General features: G+C 53.6%; 1 protein-coding gene across 1 annotated transcript in view; it reads left to right on the top strand.

Moving 5' to 3' along the window:
• DUS3L (dihydrouridine synthase 3 like) overlaps positions 1 to 19031 on the top strand; it is an 83889-nt gene extending 64858 nt beyond the window's left edge. The window contains exons 10-14 of the mRNA XM_075315627.1: positions 3328 to 3424; positions 10519 to 10594; positions 10677 to 10865; positions 10982 to 11110; positions 18863 to 19031. Coding sequence (XP_075171742.1) covers positions 3328 to 3424; positions 10519 to 10594; positions 10677 to 10865; positions 10982 to 11110; positions 18863 to 18935 — 564 coding nt within the window. The 3' untranslated portion in view covers positions 18936 to 19031. The remainder of the gene's footprint in view (positions 1 to 3327; positions 3425 to 10518; positions 10595 to 10676; positions 10866 to 10981; positions 11111 to 18862) is intronic.
• The last annotated feature ends 217 nt before the right edge of the window (positions 19032 to 19248 follow it).

Raw genomic sequence — 19248 nt, 5'->3', positions numbered from 1 at the left:
CCATTCACTCACTCATTCATCCATTCACTCACTCATTCATCCATTCACTCACTCATTCATCCATTCACTCACTTATTCATCCATTCACTCACTCATTCATCCATTCACTCACTCATTCATCCATTCACTCACTCATTCATCCATTCACTCACTCATTCATCCATTCACTCACTCATTCATCCATTCACTCACTCATTCATCCATTCACTCATTCATCCATCCATTCACTCATTCATCCATTCACTCACTCATTCATCCATTCACTCACTCATTCATCCATTCACTCACTCATTCATCCATTCACTCACTCATTCATCCATTCACTCACTCATTCATCCATTCACTCACTCATTCATCCATTCACTCACTCATTCATCCATTCACTCACTTATTCATCCATTCACTCACTCATTCATCCATTCACTCACTCATTCATCCATTCACTCACTCATTCATCCATTCACTCACTCATTCATCCATTCACTCACTCATTCATCCATTCACTCACTCATTCATCCATTCACTCACTCATTCATCCATTCACTCATTCATCCATCCATTCACTCATTCATCCATTCACTCACTCATTCATCCATTCACTCACTCATTCATCCATTCACTCACTCATTCATCCATTCACTCACTCATTCATCCATTCACTCACTCATTCATCCATTCACTCACTCATTCATCCATTCACTCACTCATTCATCCATTCACTCACTCACTCATTCATCCATTCACTCACTCATTCATCCATTCACTCACTCATTCATCCATTCACTCACTCATTCATCCATCCATTCATTCATTCACTCACTCACTCACTCATTCATCCATTCACTCACTCATTCATCCATTCACTCACTCATTCATCCATCCATTCATTCATTCACTCACTCACTCACTCATTCATCCATTCACTCACTCATTCATCCATTCACTCACTCATTCATCCATCCATTCATTCATTCACTCACTCACTCACTCATTCATCCATTCACTCACTCATTCATCCATTCACTCACTCATTCATCCATTCACTCACTCACTCATTCATCCATTCACTCACTCATTCATCCATTCACTCACTCATTCATCCATTCACTCACTCATTCATCCATCCATTCATTCATTCACTCACTCACTCACTCATTCATCCATTCACTCACTCATTTATCCATTCACTCACTCATTCATCCATTCACTCACTCATTCATCCATTCACTCATTCATCCATTCACTCACTCATTCATCCATTCACTCATTCATCCATTCACTCACTCATTTATTCATTCACTCATTCATCCATTCATTCACCCATTCATTCACTCACTCACTCATCCATTCACTCACTCATTCATCCATTTACTCACTCATTCATCCATTCACTCACTCATTCATCCATTCACTCACTCATTCATCCATTCACTCACTCATTCATCCATTCACTCACTCATTCATCCATTCACTCACTCATTCATCCATTCACTCACTCATTCATCCATCCATTCACTCACTCATTCATCCATTCACTCACTCATTCATCCATTCACTCACTCATTCATCCATTCACTCACTCATTCATCCATTCACTCATTCATCCATCCATTCACTCACTCACTCATTCATCCATTCACTCACTCATTCATCCATTCACTCACTTATTCATTCATCCATTCACTCATTCATCCATTCACTCACTCATTTATTCATTCACTCATTCATCCATTAATTCACCCATTCATTCACTCACCCATTCATTCATTCATAGAATGAGAGGCAACACCTAATTTCAGGGATATGGGCACCCTTGAAGGCTTTTTTATATATATATATATATATATATATATATATATATATATATATATATATAAATATATATATATATATATATAAATATATAAAATATAATCAGATCCACCTTAAACTTTAATGTGGTCACAGATCGGTGCAGAGGAGGAATAAGGTGTTACAAACCTGGAACCATCAGACGAGCTCGCTGACCGATTCACTAGTAACTCATTTGGCAAGCTATTGATACATAGAGGCTGTAGAAGCCGAAATGTTCAACATTTTTAAAGGGAACCGGTCAGGTCCAATATGCAGCCAGCACCATGAGCAGTTCTGGGTGTATATTGCTTATCCCTGCCTAACTGTCCCTGTATAGACTAGCATAGATAAAGAGATCTTTAGAGAATGTAGTTCTAAAGATCCTTTATGATATGCAAATGAGGCCAGGGACTAGTCACAAGGGCGTTAACTCATTCCGCCCTCTTAGTATGTCAGCAAGCCCACAGGGGAGTGCTAACATGCTATTCGTTGCCCAGCCTGATAGGCGGTGATTCGCAAACTGGTGTTGGTTGTCACTCCTTCCGAACAGCCAGGTTTAGGTTCAGTACCATGATCAGACGTCCCAGTACTTCTAGTCATGCGCACTATGAAGACATTTTTTACGCGTCCCGGCTTTAGAGAGGTCTAGTGTGCATAACTGGAAGTGCCGGGACTTCGGAGCACTGTCCCTAAACCAGTCGTCCGATGCGGTGATAATGGACACAGGTATGCGCGTCGCTGATGATGATGCTGGGCAATGTGCATTGAGTAGCATGTTAGCACTCACCTGTGGGCGTGCTAAGAGGGCGGAGTAGTCGAGGGAACTAATGTCCTTACGACTAGTCCCTGGCCTCATTAGCATATCATAAAGGATATTTAAAAATACATTTTCTAAAGATCTCTTTATCTATGCTAGTGTATACAGGGACACTTAGGCAGGGATTAGCAATATACACCCAGAACTGCTCGTGGTTCTGGTGCAGGTTGGACCTGACATGTTTCTTTAATAAAATCCTACTGCGTGATTCCAGATTCACACATCCATGTTTTCTGGTCTGTGCATGGCCCGGCCAAGGGTCTCGTGACCTGACCTCTGAGACTGTTGAGCGCCGGTCAGGAGGTCCGTGGCTTTCCGTGTACACACTGTAAAACGTGGATATGTGGATCTGGCCTAACAGACACTAATACAGGCAGTCAGCAGCAGCATTTTTCTGGCTAAGTGTCAATATCCTATAAACAGGCATTTGCTGCATCATTACAGGCATAATCCCCACATTGGTTTGGGCTCCTTCCATCAGGACCAGTGCAGAGGCTGTAATACACCCCAGGATACTGTGACCTCCAATATTTAACCCCTTCAATGCTGCTAATGTATGACAGAGATGCTCAGGGTTTACTGAAAGACTCAAGGGCTATAAGACCAGATTACCTTCCTTTTATAGATGAAGATTAGGGAAATGTGGAATAACACAATTTTTGCTTTTTTTATTTCAGCTGCACGGTAGATCCAGGGAACAGCGGTACACGAAACTCGCCGACTGGGAATACATTAAACAATGCGCCAAAATCGCCGACCCCTTACCCTTTTTTGGTGAGTGCTTCACGTTATTTCCTTTGCTGTCGTGGCCTCGGAACGGGAGCTCAGGACATGGCCTTGGACCGGAAGCTCAGCGCATGGCCTGGGACCGGGAGCTCAGCGCGCGGCCTGGGACCGGGAGCTCAGCGCGCGGCCTGGGACCGGGAGCTCAGCGCGCGGCCTGGGACCGGGAGCTCAGCGCGCGGCCTGGGACCGGGAGCTCAGCGCGCGGCCTGGGACCGGGAGCTCAGCGCGCGGCCTGGGACCGGGAGCTCAGCGCGCGGCCTGGGACCGGGAGCTCAGCGCGCGGCCTGGGACCGGAAGCTCAGCGCATGGCCTGGGACCGGGAGCCTAGCGCATGGCCTGGGGCCGGGAGCTCAGCGCGCGGCCTGGGACCGGGAGCTCAGCGCGCGGCCTGGGACCGGGAGCTCAGCGCGCGGCCTGGGACCGGGAGCTCAGCGCGCGGCCTGGGACCGGGAGCTCAGCGCGCGGCCTGGGACCGGGAGCTCAGCGCGCGGCCTGGGACCGGGAGCTCAGCGCGCGGCCTGGGACCGGGAGCTCAGCGCGCGGCCTGGGACCGGGAGCTCAGCGCGCGGCCTGGGACCCGGGAGCTCAGCGCGCGGCCTGGGACCCGGGAGCTCAGCGCGCGGCCTGGGACCCGGGAGCTCAGCGCGCGGCCTGGGACCCGGGAGCTCAGCGCGCGGCCTCGGACCCGGGAGCTCAGCGCGCGGCCTCGGACCCGGGAGCTCAGCGCGCGGCCTCGGACCCGGGAGCTCAGCGCGCGGCCTCGGACCCGGGAGCTCAGCGCGCGGCCTCGGACCCGGGAGCTCAGCTCGCGGCCTCGGACCCGGGAGCTCAGCGCATGGCCTCGGACCGGGAGCTCAGCGCATGGCCTCGGACCCGGGAGCTCAGCGCGCGGCCTGGGACCGGGAGCTCAGCGCATGGCCTCGAACCCGGGAGCTCAGCGCGCGGCCTGGGACCGGGAGCTCACCGGCATTTACAAAAATACATCTCGCAGCAAGCTGGAAAGCTGGAGATTAGAGCGAGCAATGAGCAAAAATGTTTGTAGGACCCTGGTCCTGATGCTGTGCTGGACCGGAGGCCTGCCGGAACCTCCTCCGATTAGTAGGCTGCTGTGACATTATGGTGTATCGATGACATCTTATCAGGCCAACTATTTAGAAGAAGGCAGGTAGGAGGAGGCTCATAGGGCTCTGGTCGGGCACAGATTGGCGCATCTTTTTTTTGATACTCTATATTATTTATTTTCCTTGTTATTACTTTTGGAAATATACAATTGCATTAACAACTGCTATTCCCTACACACTAACTGGATACCAGCAGAGTATCGTAATTTCTTTATCGTTCCTTTGGGAGACCCAGACCATGGGTGTTTAGCTTCTGCCTCCGGAGGACACACAAAGTACTACACTTAAAAGTGTAGCTCCTCCCTCTGAGCTTATACACCCCCTGGTGAGCCAGTCCCAGCCAGTTTATCGCTTTGTGTCAGGAGGCATACATCCACACATGCATTCTCATCTGATTTTTTGATTTTTGGAAAGAGTCTGGACCCCCGGCATGTCCCTTCTCACCCCACTGTGTCGGCGGTGTTGTAAGGTTGATTCCTAGGCTGGAGCCTTACATGCCGTGCTCCTTCACCATCCCTCATGGGCTCTGGCTTGAAGTGGGAGCCAGCACGGTCTCCATGCCTAGCAGGAGACCGGTCTCCATCCGCAGCCCTTCAGGACCCTGCTGGACCGGAGCACTCATCCCCAGGGACTTGGCCCTGCGTCTCAGCAAGCTAAGTACCTGAGACGTTTAGTTTTCGGGGTCCCTGTACTTTATTGTTGTGGGAGAGTGTGCTTATTGTGTTTTCTGACATTTCCGGCAGGTTCTCTAGCTGTCGCCTGAGAACCGCGCCGATGGTGCCTGCGCGCCGGCCGCGCCGCTCAAATTTAGGCCCCGGCTTCGCCGGAGGCCTAGTTTCGGTTTCACTGCCCTCGCATGTCACTCATGCAGAGGGACAGGCTCGGCTCCGCCCGGCGGCCGTTCTGCACAGGGGAGGGACACTGCCCACTGCAGTGTGTGTCCCCTGCCCTGTAGGTCTCTATGGCCCTCCAGATCTCGCTCCTCAAGCAAGTCCCGCCCCCTCTCCTCGCTCTGGCGGCCATTTTCTCAGCGTTCTTTCTGCGATCAGTCATTGCAGCGCTGGTCTGCAGCATCTCTGCTGAGGTGCTGTGCTTGGGGGTCCGGGCTTCGGGATCTGGAGAGCACACAACACCGCTCCAGCGGTCTGGTAAGCCACAACCGGTCTCCGGTTGTGGACCTCTGTTTATACTCTCTGGGGTTCATTCTCTTGCAGAGCCCCCACTCCAGCAGCATGTCTCACACGAGGAGCAAGGCTCCAAAGCTTTATTCAGTATGCACTGCATGTAAGCTCCTGCTGCCTGAACCGAGCATCTTCCCACATTGTGATGCCTGCTCTAACCTGGCGGTGCCTCAGCCTGGAGTCTCACCCCCAGTGGTCTCTCAGGCTGCTCCTGCTCCTGTGGCTGAACCCCTGGCTTGGGTAGAATCCTTTTCTAGGTCTATCTCCCAGTCTTTTGCTGACTCCATGGGACTTCTGTCCAGGACTTTGCTGAACATGCATCAGCCCCTTTCACAGGGTGCCTCTGCTGCTTGGGGTCTCTCAGGACCGGAGCTCACAGAGGATTCATCATCTGGTCCCAGACCCCGTCCTCCTAAGAAGAGACGCAGGGTTCCCTCTCCTTCCTCGTCCCGCGGCTCTGATTCAGGAGCTGACTCGCAGGACGAGGAGGATGCCTTTACGGGGGGCTCGGAGGTTAACTCCATATGCCCCATTGATCTGTCCGAAAGTGACTCAGATGTTAGTGACTTGATTGCTTCCATTAATTCTGTACTGGATCTCAATCCGCCAGTATCAGAGGAGCAACCCTCTCTGGCAGAAAAGCACCAGTTTACCTCGCCTGAGAGTAAAGAGTGTGTTCTTTAACCACTCCAGATTTCAGGCCGCTGTGACCAAGCCCAGGGCCTGTCCTGACAAACGCTTTCCAAAGCATGGTTCTGATGACCGCTTTCCCTTTCCACCTGAGGTGGTCAAGGAGTGGGCTCATTCCCCAAAGGTAGACCCCCCGGTGTCTAGACTCTCAGCCCGGACCGTTGTGTCGGTGGCTGATGGCACCTCCCTTAAGGATTCCACTGACCGCCAGATTGACCTTCTGGCCAAATCCGTATATGAAGCGGCGGGGCCTCGTTCTCCCCGACTTTTGCAGCAGTGTGGGCTCTCAAAGCCATCTCTGCTTCTCTGGAGGGGATGCATTCCCTCGCCAGGGAATCTATGCCCGAAATGGTTACCTTAACTTCCCAAGCTTCAGCTTTTTCATCCTATGCCATGTCTGCCATGCTGGAGGCTTCTCACCGCACTGCGGTGGCTTCGGCTAATTCCCTCTCTATCCGCAGGATCTTGTGGCTCCGAGAGTGGAAGGCAGATGCTTCTTCAAAGAAGTACCTTGCTGGGCTCCCTTTTGCTGGGTCCCGGCTGTTTGGTGAACAGCTGGATGAAATTATTAAGGAAGCCACTGGCGGGAAGAGTACTTCCATGCCACAAACCAAGACCAGGAAACCTGTCCAGGGTAGGAATCAGTCGAGGTTTCGTTCCTTTCGTTCCTCCAACTGGTCGTCCTCTAAGCCCTCGGCCTCGTCCACTAACTCAGCCAAGGACCAGAAATCCAACTGGCGCCCAAAAGCGCGTCCACAGAAGACCGCAGGAGGTGCTGCCGCTAAGGCAGCCTCCTCGTGACTATCTGTCAGAGCCAGCAACGTCCTTAGTCGGTGGCAGGCTCTCCCACTTTGGCGACGCGTGGTTTCAACACGTCTCCGATCAGTGGGTGAGGGATATCATCTCCCACGGCTACAGGATAGAATTCTCTTCCAGACCGCCAAACAGATTTTTTCTCTCAACTCCCCCCTGCTCCAAGGCCGCCGCCTTCTCACAGGCCGTGGCCTCCTTGCAGGCCAACGGAGTAATTGTACCGGTTCCCGCCTGGGAACGGTTCAGAGGTTTCTACTCAAATCTCTTCCTAGTCCCCAAAAAGGACGGTTCCTTCCGGCCCATCCTGGATCTCAAGCTTCTCAACAAGCATGTTCAGGTGCGGCACTTTCGCATGGAGTCTCTGCGATCAGTCATTGCTTCAATGACCCAAGGGGATTTCCTGGCATCCATCGACATCAGAGATGCCTATCTACATGTGCCAATCGCAGTGTAACACCAGCGTTGGTTACGTTTTGCAATAGGAGAGAATCATTTCCAGTTCGTGGCTCTCCCCTTCGGGTTAGCCACGGCCCCTCGGGTATTCACCAAGGTCATGGCAGCAGTGATTGCGGTCCTGCACCTACAGGGGTTGGCAGTGATTCCTTACCTGGACGACCTTCTAGTCAAGGCTTCATCCAGCGCAGACTGTCAGCGGAGTGTCTCGCTCACTCTCGCCACTCTAGCCCAATTCGGGTGGCTTGTCAATCTTCCCAAATCCACTCTGACTCCAACCCAGAGTCTCACGTACCTAGGGATGCAGTTCGAGACTTTGCCGGCACTTGTGAAGTTGCCCTTAGTCAAACAGCAGTCCCTCCAACTGGCGGTGCGCTCTCTGCTGAGGCCCCGCCGTTATTCCCTCAGGCGCCTGATGCAGGTGCTGGGTCAAATGGTGGCGTCAATGGAGGCTGTTCCCTTTGCCCAGTTCCATCTGCGCCCCCTGCAGCTGAACATTCTCCGCTGTTGGGACAAACGGCCTTCCTCCTTGCACAGGTTAGTGGCTCTGTCGCCACAGACCAGGAGCTCTCTTCAGTGGTGGCTTCGGCCCCTCTTTCTGTCCCAGGGACACTCCTTCCTGGCCCCGTCCTGGGTGATCCTCACCACGGATGCCAGTCTATCCGGCTGGGGAGCGGTATGTCTCCACCACAGATCGCAGGGCACTTGGACTCCGTCCGAGTCAGCCCTTTCGATCAATGTGCTGGAAACCAAAGCCGTGCTTCTGGCTCTCCTAGCTTTTCACCACCTGTTGGCGGGCAGGCACATCCGAGTCCAGTCAGACAACGCGACAGCGGTTGCCTACATCAATCACCAAGGCGGGACACGCAGCCGCCTGGCAATGTTGGAGGTACAACGCATCCTTCAATGGGCGGAGGACTCCAAGTCCACCATATCCGCAGTCCACATCCCAGGCATAGAAAACTGGGAGGCAGATTATCTCAGCCGTCAAACCGTGGACAGTGGCGAGTTGTCCCTGCACTCGGCAGTGTTTCAGTCAATCTGCCGCAAATGGGGCACTCCGGACGTGGATCTAATGGCATCCCGTCACAACAACAAAGTTCCTGTTTACGTGGCTCGCTCCCACGATCCTCAGGCATTCGCAGCGGACGCTCTGGTTCAAGACTGGTCCCAGTTTCGTCTGTCCTACGTGTTTCCCCCTCTAGCTCTCTTGCCCAGAGTCCTGCGCAAGATCAGAATTTAGGGCCGTCGAGTCATCCTCATTGCTCCGGACTGGCCCAGGCGAGCTTGGTACCCAGACCTGCTCCATCTGTCCGTAGAGGTGCCGTGGCATCTCCCGGACCGTCCAGACCTTCTCTCACAAGGTCCGTTTTTCCGCCTGAATTCTGCGGCTCTCAAATTGACGGCGTGGCTCTTGAGTCCTGGATCTTGACGGCTTCTGGTATTCCTCCGGAAGTTATCTCCACTATGACTCGGGCCCGTAAGTCTTCCTCCGCTAAGATCTATCACAGGACTTGGAAAATTTTCCTGTCCTGGTGTCGCTCTTCCGGCCATCCTCCTTGGCCATTCTCCTTGCCGACCCTTCTGTCCTTTCTACAGTCCGGTCTGCAGCTAGGACTGTCCCTCAACTCTCTCAAGGGACAAGTCTCAGCTCTGTCAGTGCTGTTCCAGCGGCGTCTCGCCCGGCTGGCTCAGGTCCGCACCTTCATGCAAGGCGCGTCTCACATCATTCCGCCTTACCGGCGGCTCTTGGATCCCTGGGACCTTAATTTGGTTCTCACGGTTTTGCAGAAACCCCCCTTTGAGCCTCTTAGGGAGGTTTCTTTGTTTCGTCTTTCACAGAAAGTGGCCTTTCTGGTGGCCATAACTTCCCTCAGGAGAGTCTCCGATTTGGCTGCGCTCTCTTCGGAGTCACTTTTTTGGTTTTTCATCAAGACAAGGTGGTTCTCCGTCCGACTCCGGTGGTGGAGCAGAGTGGCGTCCCCGGCCCCCCGCATGGAGCAGAGTGGCGTCCCCGGCCCCCCGCATGGAGCAGAGTGGCGTCCCCGGCCCCCCGCATGGAGCAGAGCGGCGTCCCCGGCCCCCCGCATGGAGCAGAGCGGCGTCCCCGGCCCCCCGCATGGAGCAGAGTGGCGTCCCCGGCCCCCCGCATGGAGCAGAGCGGCGTCCCCGGCCCCCCGCATGGAGCAGAGCGGCGTCCCCGGCCCCCCGCATGGAGCAGAGCGGCGTCCCCGGCCCCCCGCATGGAGCAGAGCGGCGTCCCCGGCCTCCCGCATGGAGCAGAGCGGCGTCCCCGGCCTCCCGCATGGAGCAGAGCGGCGTCAATGGCCCCCGCACGGAGCAGAGCGGCGTCAATGGCCCCCGCACGGAGCAGAGCGGCGTCAATGGCCCCCGCACGGAGCAGAGCGGCGTCAATGGCCCCTGCACGGAGCAGAGCGGCGTCAATGGCCCCCGCACGGAGCAGAGCGGCGTCAATGGCCCCCGCACAGAGCAGAGCGGCGTCACCGGCCCCGCACAGAGCAGCACCCGCAGTGAGTATCTGGCCCCCCTCTATACTACTTGCAGTACTCCAGTACCGCCCCTACCTCCTGTGACCCCCGCTCCTCTGCTGCCCCCTCTCCCTGGTAAGACACCACCAGGTTGTAAAATGGACCCCATGTTTTTTTTTTTTTACTTTTTTTTTTTTTTTTTTCCCTCCAAATTTGGGGTGCATCCTATAAAACAAAAAATACGGTACATTTCTTGTACATTACGGTTTTCTGCAAAAAATCCATTGGTAAATCCGATTATCTGTATAATGAGTGGCGTAAATCTTTTCTTGCAGGGAACGGCGATATCTTCTCTTTTGAGGATGCAAATCTTGCACTGGAGACTGGCGTTTCTGGGATTATGGTGGCCAGGTCAGTATTCTGGGGGGGACACATATGTTCGTTTATGTAAACCGGAACAGCTGATTTTCTCATATTCCATTTCTTGATATAGGGGGGCACTGGTAAAACCGTGGCTCTTCACGGAGATTAAAGAGCAGCGGCACTGGGACATCTCCTCTTCAGAACGATTTAACATTCTCAGAGACTTTACTAATTTCGGATTCGAGCACTGGGGCTCAGACACGCAGGGGGTGGAGAGGACGAGGAGGTTCATGCTGGAGTGGCTCTCCTTCCTCTGCAGGTAATTTTTTGGGATTTTTTTTGTTGTCAGACCCGAGGTCTTGGCTGTAGGTGAAAAAAAAGACCCAAGGTACAGAATACTTCCTGACTCCATACATTGGTAATCCTCTTCTGCAGATACATTCCGGTTGGTTTATTGGAGCGGGTGCCTCAGAAGCTGAATGAGAGACCCCCGTACTATATGGGGAGAGACTACATGGAGACGTTAATGGCGAGTCAGAATGTGGATGACTGGATAAAGATCAGGTACGTGCCTTATCCATTATGTAGATTAGGAGCTACACAGCGCCAGTGTCATTCATAACCTCGTTGGGTCGTCTGCTTCTGATAATCCCTTTTGGTTAGGTGACAAACTAACGGGACCATTGAACTGAGCATAAAACGGTGTGGAACGGGCCTTAAGGAACACGTAGGGCCAAAACTTACAGCTGTAAGGAGCATAGGAAAGTAGGATCGCTTTTGCAGAGTGACATGCCAGTGTAAGGAGACTTATAGGCGATACAGTGCTCCTCTGGGAACTTAAATATGCTCTTGTTATACAGATGTTCTTCAGAGTGAGAGTCTAAGGGGGAATGTTTGGGCTTTTGGGGAGTGACCTGCCAGTGTAAGGAGACTAATAGGCCATGCAGTGCACCTCTGTGAACTTCGACTCTCAGTCTGAAGAAAAGAGTATATCTAAGTTCACAGAGGTGCACTGCATGGCCTATAAGTCTCCTTACACTGGCAGGTCACTCCCCAAAAGGCCAAACATTCCCCCTTTGACTCTCACTCTGAAGAACATCTGTAGAACAAAAGAATATTTAAGTTCCCAGAGGAGCACTGCATGGCCTATAAGTCTCCTTACACTGGCATGTCACTCTCCACAAAGCAAAACGTTCCACCTTAGACTCTCAGTCTGAAGAAGATAGTATATCTAAGGTGGAACGTTTGGCTTTGTGGAGAGTGACATGCCAGTGTAAGGAGACTTATAGGCCATGCAATGCTCCTCTTGGACATTAAATATGCAAATATCCTCTTCATAAGATAGAGGATTTGATTTCTGGCAGCATTTATTGGACATAAAAATCAATTTAAGGAGTTTTGCCACATGACTTAGTATTAGAACCCAAACCAAAGACTTAATTTGCAGACTAGTCTTTCTCTATCGTTTCATTGGGGGACACAGGACCATGGGTTATGCTGCTGTCACTAGGAGGCTGACACTAAGTAAACATAAAAAAGTTAGCTCCTCCCTAGCAGCATACACCCCGAGCCGGAGGCGGGCTCAGATCAGTTTTTAGCTTAGTGTCGTAGGAGGCTGATGTGGGCCGTCTCGGCCCCCCTCAGCCATGTATGTTTTTGCGCTTTTTTATTTTATTTCGGCGCCGCTCATCGCTCTCATACCTGTCGTCTTCTTCTCTGCAGGTATTCGCTTCACTCATTCTCCGCAGCCCCGTGGGTACCGCTCCCCAGGGTCGCAGGGGCTTGAGACTTCGGGGCCCTCTCCCCCGCCCGTCCCCGTGGTACCACTCCCGGGGGTGCGCGTGTGGGCAGGTTGTTTTGTGGGCACCCCTGATTCGCCCTGAGGTATCACCCCAAAGGGCGTACAGGGGAATACAGCAGGGATGGAACCTCAGCAGCGTTTGTGATAGATGGGGCCCTGTCACGCTGCCTTCTCCTGATAGGGGGCTGTCTACCCCCATCATGATGCCTACTACCCTGCCTTCAGCACGCTCTCCCCCGGAGCCTTCCTGGACGAGCAGCGCTGTTCACAGGCAGGGCCAGGGAGCTCTGCCTGCACCGCATCCATCGCTGAGCCGGCGCCGCCGATTGCAGGTAGGATCCGACTTCCCTGCTCTTTCCCCCCGGCCCCCTCCATAAATTTAGTCCCCGGCTTCGGCCTAGTCGCTCCTGCGTCCTAGCCACGCCCCCGCTGCATGCTATTGGCCGCCGGTCGTCTCCCTCTGTACCTCCCACTGCTCTGCCTCCTGGCAGATGGTGGGGGCTGTGAATCCTCCAGACTTTTCGCGCCGGAATCCTGCTCCTCCCCCAGCCTCCTCCAGCGTCCCCTCTCCATTTTAGCCTGCCTCTGGTCCCCTGAGGCTGCAGCATGCCGGCGTTCTGAGTTTTCTGGCCAGCTCATTCCTGGACTCCACTTCTGGACTGGTGGGCAGCACGCAGGACCTGGGTAAGCTCTGCTCCTAAGGAGTAGCCCTCACTAGGTAGCATTCTCTGAGTTTAGGGACGAGTTAACCCTCTCCTGTCTCCTTCCTAGCAGCCACCAGGGAGAGTACCTGTGTGCACCATGCCTAAGGCTAAGCCCACCCAATCCAAGCAGGCCCCCTTTGCACTATTTTTTGCATGCTCCTCCTGCAGCTCCAAATTTTCCCAGGGTCAGGACGCCCCACTATGCTCCGTCTGTTCTACAGACGCGCAGCCTCCGCAGGACTCCGCGGCCGACGCTTCTGATACCGCAGACGCCACAGCGCCATATGCTGCAGGGCCCTGCGTCCCGCCCCCCCCCCGACTGGCTAGCGTCCCTGTCCCAGTCCGTAGATTCCCTCTCTGAGGCTTCTCGGACCATCGCGCAAGCTCTACGCCTGCTGCCGACGCTCGCCCAGATTCCCGCAGACCCGGCGCAATTGCCCCCGGAGCAGGTGAGCCCCATTGCAGGGTCCTCCTCTGCTGCTCAGAAACGGACCCGCCGGGTCTCGTCCTCAGACTCTTCCCAGGTTTCACCTTCATCCCCAGGTCCAGACCGTCAGTCCTCCAGGGAGGCTTCTGACTGCTCCGAGGATGATTCCGATGCGGTACCCCTACAGGACTCAGAGCAGGCGGCCGATATTCGGCACATGGTAAATAGCCTGATAGAAGCAGTAAACCAGACCTTGAAGGTACAGGTGGACCCAGTCTCCTCCCAGAGCACCCAGGTCTCCTTTAAGCGGGTGAAGCGGGCCCAGAACACATTCAGCGGACATCCAGAATTCGCTGAGTTACTGCGCAGCCACAGGCAACAGCCGGACAGGGTATTTACCAGCGGTAAGTCCATCGATTTGCATTATCCCTTTCCTGAGGGTCTTCGAAAGGATTGGGCAGGTTCCCCTGTGGTTGACCCCCCAGTCTCCCGCCTGTCTTCTCACACAGTCCTTCCACTCACTAACGGTACGTCTCTCAAAGATCCTACGGACCGTACTATTGACAGGTTGGCCCGTTCCGCCTTCGAGGCAGCGGGCTCATCCCTCTCTCCGGCCTTCGCCTCGGTTTGGGTGGCGAAGGCCCTGATGTCCTGGGCGGACACGCTACGCGGCGGTCTCCGCGCCATTCCTACCAATCCGGACCTGGTTCCCATCGCCTCGCAGATTTCCCTCGCGGGTGAGTACTTGCTCAATGCAGCCCTGGCGTCTGCAAGTTGCGCGACCCAGGCCGCCAGCAACAATGTGGCCATCCGTCGAGCCCTTTGGCTCCGCTCCTGGAACGCGGATGCGGCCTCTAAGAAGTCACTAACTTCCCTGCCCTTCCTAGGGGAGCGTCTCTTCGGAGATAGGCTGGACCAGCTGATCTCCGATGCAACGGGAGGAAAGAGTACATCTCTCCCCCAATTGCGCCCCAAGCGCTTCCAGAATCGGCGCTCCACCGCTCGTTTCCGGTCCTTTCGCAGCTTCAGCTCCAATCCCCAGCCGCGGAAAAGCCGCTCTCCTCCGAGAGACAGGAAGACCCCGTCATTCAAGACCAATCCCGCCTGGCGTTCACGCCCCCGCCAGTCCACGAGATCCTCTTCTGGTTACCGCCGTCGTTCCTCCAAGTGACTCGCGGTCGGCGCGCAACAGCGCCAGACTTGTGGGAGGGCGCCTGTCTCGTTTTCAGCATGTGTGGATCCCCCTGACCGCCGATGCCTGGGTCAGAGAGATCATCACATCAGGCTACAAAATAGAATTCGAGGCAAAGCCACCGAGACGTTTTTTCCTATCTCGCCCTCCCGAGTCTACCGCGCGGGCTCGCGCGTTCTTTCACTCCATAGACTCCCTCCTCCGAACCGGAGTCGTGGTACCAGTCCCTCCCGCAGAGCGTTTTAAGGGGTTCTATTCCAACCTTTTCGTGGTCCCCAAAAAGGACGGCTCTGTCCGTCCCGTCCTCGACCTAAAGCTTCTGAACAGGTCGGTGAGACCTCGGCCGTTTCGAATGGAGTCACTCCGGTCCGTCATCGCGTCCATGGAGGTAGGCGAATTCCTGGCATCGCTGGATATTCAAGACGCCTATCTTCACGTCCCGATAGCCACCTCTCACCAACAGTTCCTCCGTTTTGCGATAGCGGAAGATCACTTCCAGTTCACAGCTCTTCCCTTCGGCCTCGCATCCGCACCCAGGGTCTTTACGAAGATCATGGCTGCTGCCATGTCCGTCCTGCATGCCAGGGGTGTCATGGTCATCCCGTACTTGGACGATATGTTGATAAAGGGCTCTTCTTTCGAGGACTGTCGTCTCGGGGTTCAGGTCACGATCGACACCCTTTCACGGTTAGGGTGGCTGATAAATCGGAAGAAGTCCTCTCTGATCCCGGCCCGTCGGATCACCTTTTTAGGCATGGTATTCGATACCATCCAAGGGCGAGTTTTCCTCACACAGGAGAAGATCTCCTCCCTACAACGAGGACTCCGCGCTCTTCAGCGTCAGCGCCAAGTGTCCATCAGGTTCGGCATGCGAGTCCTCGGTCGTATGGTGGCGGCGATGGAAGCGGTACCCTTTGCACAGTTCCATCTCCGGCCACTCCAGCTGGCCTTGCTGAAGAAGTGGGACAGATCTCCCTTTTCTCTGGACCGCAGGTTTCATCTTTCGCCGGAGACCCGCAACTCCCTCCGTTGGTGGCTCAATCAGCGCAACCTCGCATCAGGGAGGTCTTTCCTCCCGCTCCACTGGAAGATAGTGACCACCGACGCCAGTCTCCAGGGCTGGGGAGCAGTGTTTCGACATCACACAGCGCAGGGCCGATGGTCACCGAGAGAGAGTTGTCTCCAGATCAACATTTTGGAGATAAGAGCCATCCGGCTAGCCTTGCAGCAGTTTCGGCACCTAGTACAGGGTTGCCCGGTCAGGATCCAGTCGGACAATGCGACGGCGGTGGCGTACATCAACCACCAAGGCGGCACAAGAAGTGTCGGGGCGATGCGAGAAGTCAAGAAGATATTGCACTGGGCCGAGTGTCATCACTCCCTGATCTCAGCGGTACACATCCCAGGCGTGGACAATTGGGCGGCGGACTTCCTCAGCAGGGAAGGCCTCGCCTCCGGAGAATGGTCCCTCAACCGGGAAGTCTTCAACCAGATCTGCGACAGATGGGGAGTTCCGGACGTGGACCTAATGGCCTCCCGGTTCAACCGTCAAGTTCCGCACTTTGTAGCGCGGTGCCGCGACCGCTTGGCTTTAGGAGTCGACGCCCTCACCCTGTCATGGAGCCAGTTCAGTCTCCCGTACATCTTCCCTCCGCTCCCTCTAATTCCGAGGGTCCTCAAGAAGATCAAGGCGGAAGGGATACCGGTCATCCTAGTGGCTCCGGACTGGCCCAGGCGAGCATGGTTCGCGGAACTAACTCAGCTCCTCGCAGACGCTCCGTGGCGCCTTCCAGACCGTCCAGATCTCCTGCAGCAGGGGCCTCTCTTCCATCAGAACTCACAGGTCCTAAATTTGACGGCCTGGCCATTGAATCCTGGGTTCTAGCTAAGGCTGGTTTTTCCTCAAGAGTGATTCAGACAATGATTAGGGCCAGGAAGCCATCTTCATCAAAGATTTACCACCGCACGTGGAAAGTTTTCTTCAGGTGGTGTGAAGAGCAGAATATTTCTTCTCCTCTCGCCTTCTCCCTTCCTTCCCTGTTGGCATTCTTGCAGTCAGGCCTAGATGCGGGTCTCTCGCTCGCAACACTAAAGGGCCAGATATCTGCGTTATCAATCCTGTTTCAGAAGCCACTGGCCGCTCGTTCACAGGTTAAGACCTTCATCCAGGGAGTAGCCCACCTGGCACCGCCGTACCGTCGGCCTCTAGAACCGTGGGACCTTAATCTAGTCCTAGGGTCACTTCAGGGCTCCCCATTCGAGCCCTTGCGAGAATCTTCCCTGTCTCACCTGTCTTGGAAGGTGGTGTTTCTTGTTGCCATCACTTCTATTCGCAGGACGTCAGAGCTGGCAGCTCTCTCTTGTCGTTCCCCCTTTTTGATTTTTCACCAGGACAAAGCGGTTCTCCGGCCAGATCCCGCTTTTCTCCCAAAGGTGGTCTCCCCGTTCCATCTTAACGAGGAAATCATCCTTCCATCCTTCTGTCCTGGCCCCTCTCACAGCTTGGAGAGGTCCTTGCACACCCTGGACCTAGTGCGTGCACTTAGAATTTATGTCTCCAGGACCGCGCCGTTCCGTAAGTCAGATGGTCTGTTTGTTCTCCCTTCTGGTCCCAAGAAGGGTGAATCGGCATCCAAGGCCACAATTGCCAGATGGATCCGTTCCGCCATATCAGAGGCCTACCGGATTCGGGACAAGTCTCCGCCGCGGGGGGTAAAGGCGCACTCTACCCGCGCAGTGGGCGCCTCTTGGGCGATTAGGCATCAGGCGTCGGCCGACCAGGTCTGCAAGGCCGCCACCTGGTCTAGCCTGCACACCTTTACTAGGTTCTACCACGTTCACACCCAAGCATCGGCAGATGCTATTTTTGGGAGAAAGGTCTTGCAGGCAGCAGTTGCGCACCTGTAATAGGGTGGCAGCATTCAATTATAGTGCAAGCCCGCCGAGGGAGGTTGTTGTTGTCTGCCTCTGCGGGTTTTTCGGTATTCCCACCCAGGGACTGCTTTTGGACGTCCCATGGTCCTGTGTCCCCCAATGAAACGATAGAGAAAGTAGGATTTTTGTGTACTCACCGTAAAATCTCTTTCTCTGAGTCTTCATTGGGGGACACAGCACCCACCCTGCTTGGTTTTTTGGTTGATTCAATTGCATTTGCCTGCTATTTTTTCAGTGGTCTTATGTTCATAGACCTCTTGTTTGCACGGCTGCATTGTTTTAGTTACAACTTGTCTTTATGTATGGTGATTCTGGTACTCCTCCTACTGCTTGTGCACCAACTGATCTGAGCCCGCCTCCGGCTCGGGGTGTATGCTGCTAGGGAGGAGCTAACTTTTTTATGTTTACTTAGTGTCAGCCTCCTAGTGACAGCAGCATAACCCATGGTCCTGTGTCCCCCAATGAAGACTCAGAGAAAGAGATTTTACGGTGAGTACACAAAAATCCTACTTTTAAGGTGTTGCTTTGTCAAAGCAAGGGTCAGATTTGGCTATATGAGAGGCCTCTGACCTTGGGTCCAAGAGGGAACGTTTCTCCTTCTGGAGAGTGACCTGTCGGTGTAAGGAGACTTTTAGGCCATGCAATGCTCCTCTGAGAGTGATGCTCCTTGAAGCCCCCTTGAGCTAGGTCTTCTTCGGAAATTGCTATTTATACTTTGTGCTGCAATACGGAAGTATTTCAGTATAAATTACTAGTGAATGAGTGTAGGTTTGAGTCACTTAGGAGGAATTACAGTACCACTTCAGCGTTTTGGTTTTTTTTCGGCGCTGGAGTGGCACTTTAAATGTAAGCCCCCTGTCATATACTATTCTTCGGGACTGCTCAGCACCATATTTTGACTAACTTCTGACTACTAAAAGTCAGAAGTTACGTCACAAATCTCAGTGCATCTCTATGGGAGCCAGAACAAGGCTCTCATAGACTTGTATTGAGTTGTGACCTCCTGCAAGCTCCATGAAACACTGGAACTGCCAGCAGGTCACAAATCGCCGGACACTGACCGGAGCAACGCGCATAACAGATGAAGACGGGGAAAAAGGACTTGCATTTAAAGCGCCACTCCAGCGGTGCAAGAGAAAAACCAAATTGACCATGGAGGGAAGGTGATTGTGTTTTTCTTCTAGCCCCTCCATATAGATTATGGGAATGTGTTCTCTGCCATCGGTCACTTTTTCAGGCCCGTGTTTTTGTTTTGCAGTGAGATGTTGCTGGGTCCTGTTCCCCCGAATTTCACGTTCCTGCCGAAGCACAAAGCCAATTCTTATAAATGAGAGGTTTTTATTGAGATTTGCATGGAATTGCTTATTTTTTTTTTTTTTTTGCTTTCTTTTAATAAATACTTCAGGCCGTGTGCGTCTGGAGGGTGATGTACACGTTGGTTGTTGGTCGTCTTCATCGTATTACTGCAGTTCATCCACATAAAGGAACTGAGCTCTGTCAAGGGATTTATGACCTCTTAAAGGGAACATGTCAGGTGCAATATCCACCCAGAGCCACGAGCCGTCCTAGGTGTATATTGCTAATCCCTGCCTAACCGTCCCTGTATACACTAGCATAGATAAAGAGATCTTTAGAAAAAGTATG

The sequence above is a fragment of the Anomaloglossus baeobatrachus genome, chromosome 6 (genome assembly GCF_048569485.1).
Source record: "Anomaloglossus baeobatrachus isolate aAnoBae1 chromosome 6, aAnoBae1.hap1, whole genome shotgun sequence".
Lineage (NCBI taxonomy): Eukaryota > Metazoa > Chordata > Amphibia > Anura > Aromobatidae > Anomaloglossus > Anomaloglossus baeobatrachus.
This window is presented reverse-complemented; position numbering and strand designations above follow the sequence as displayed.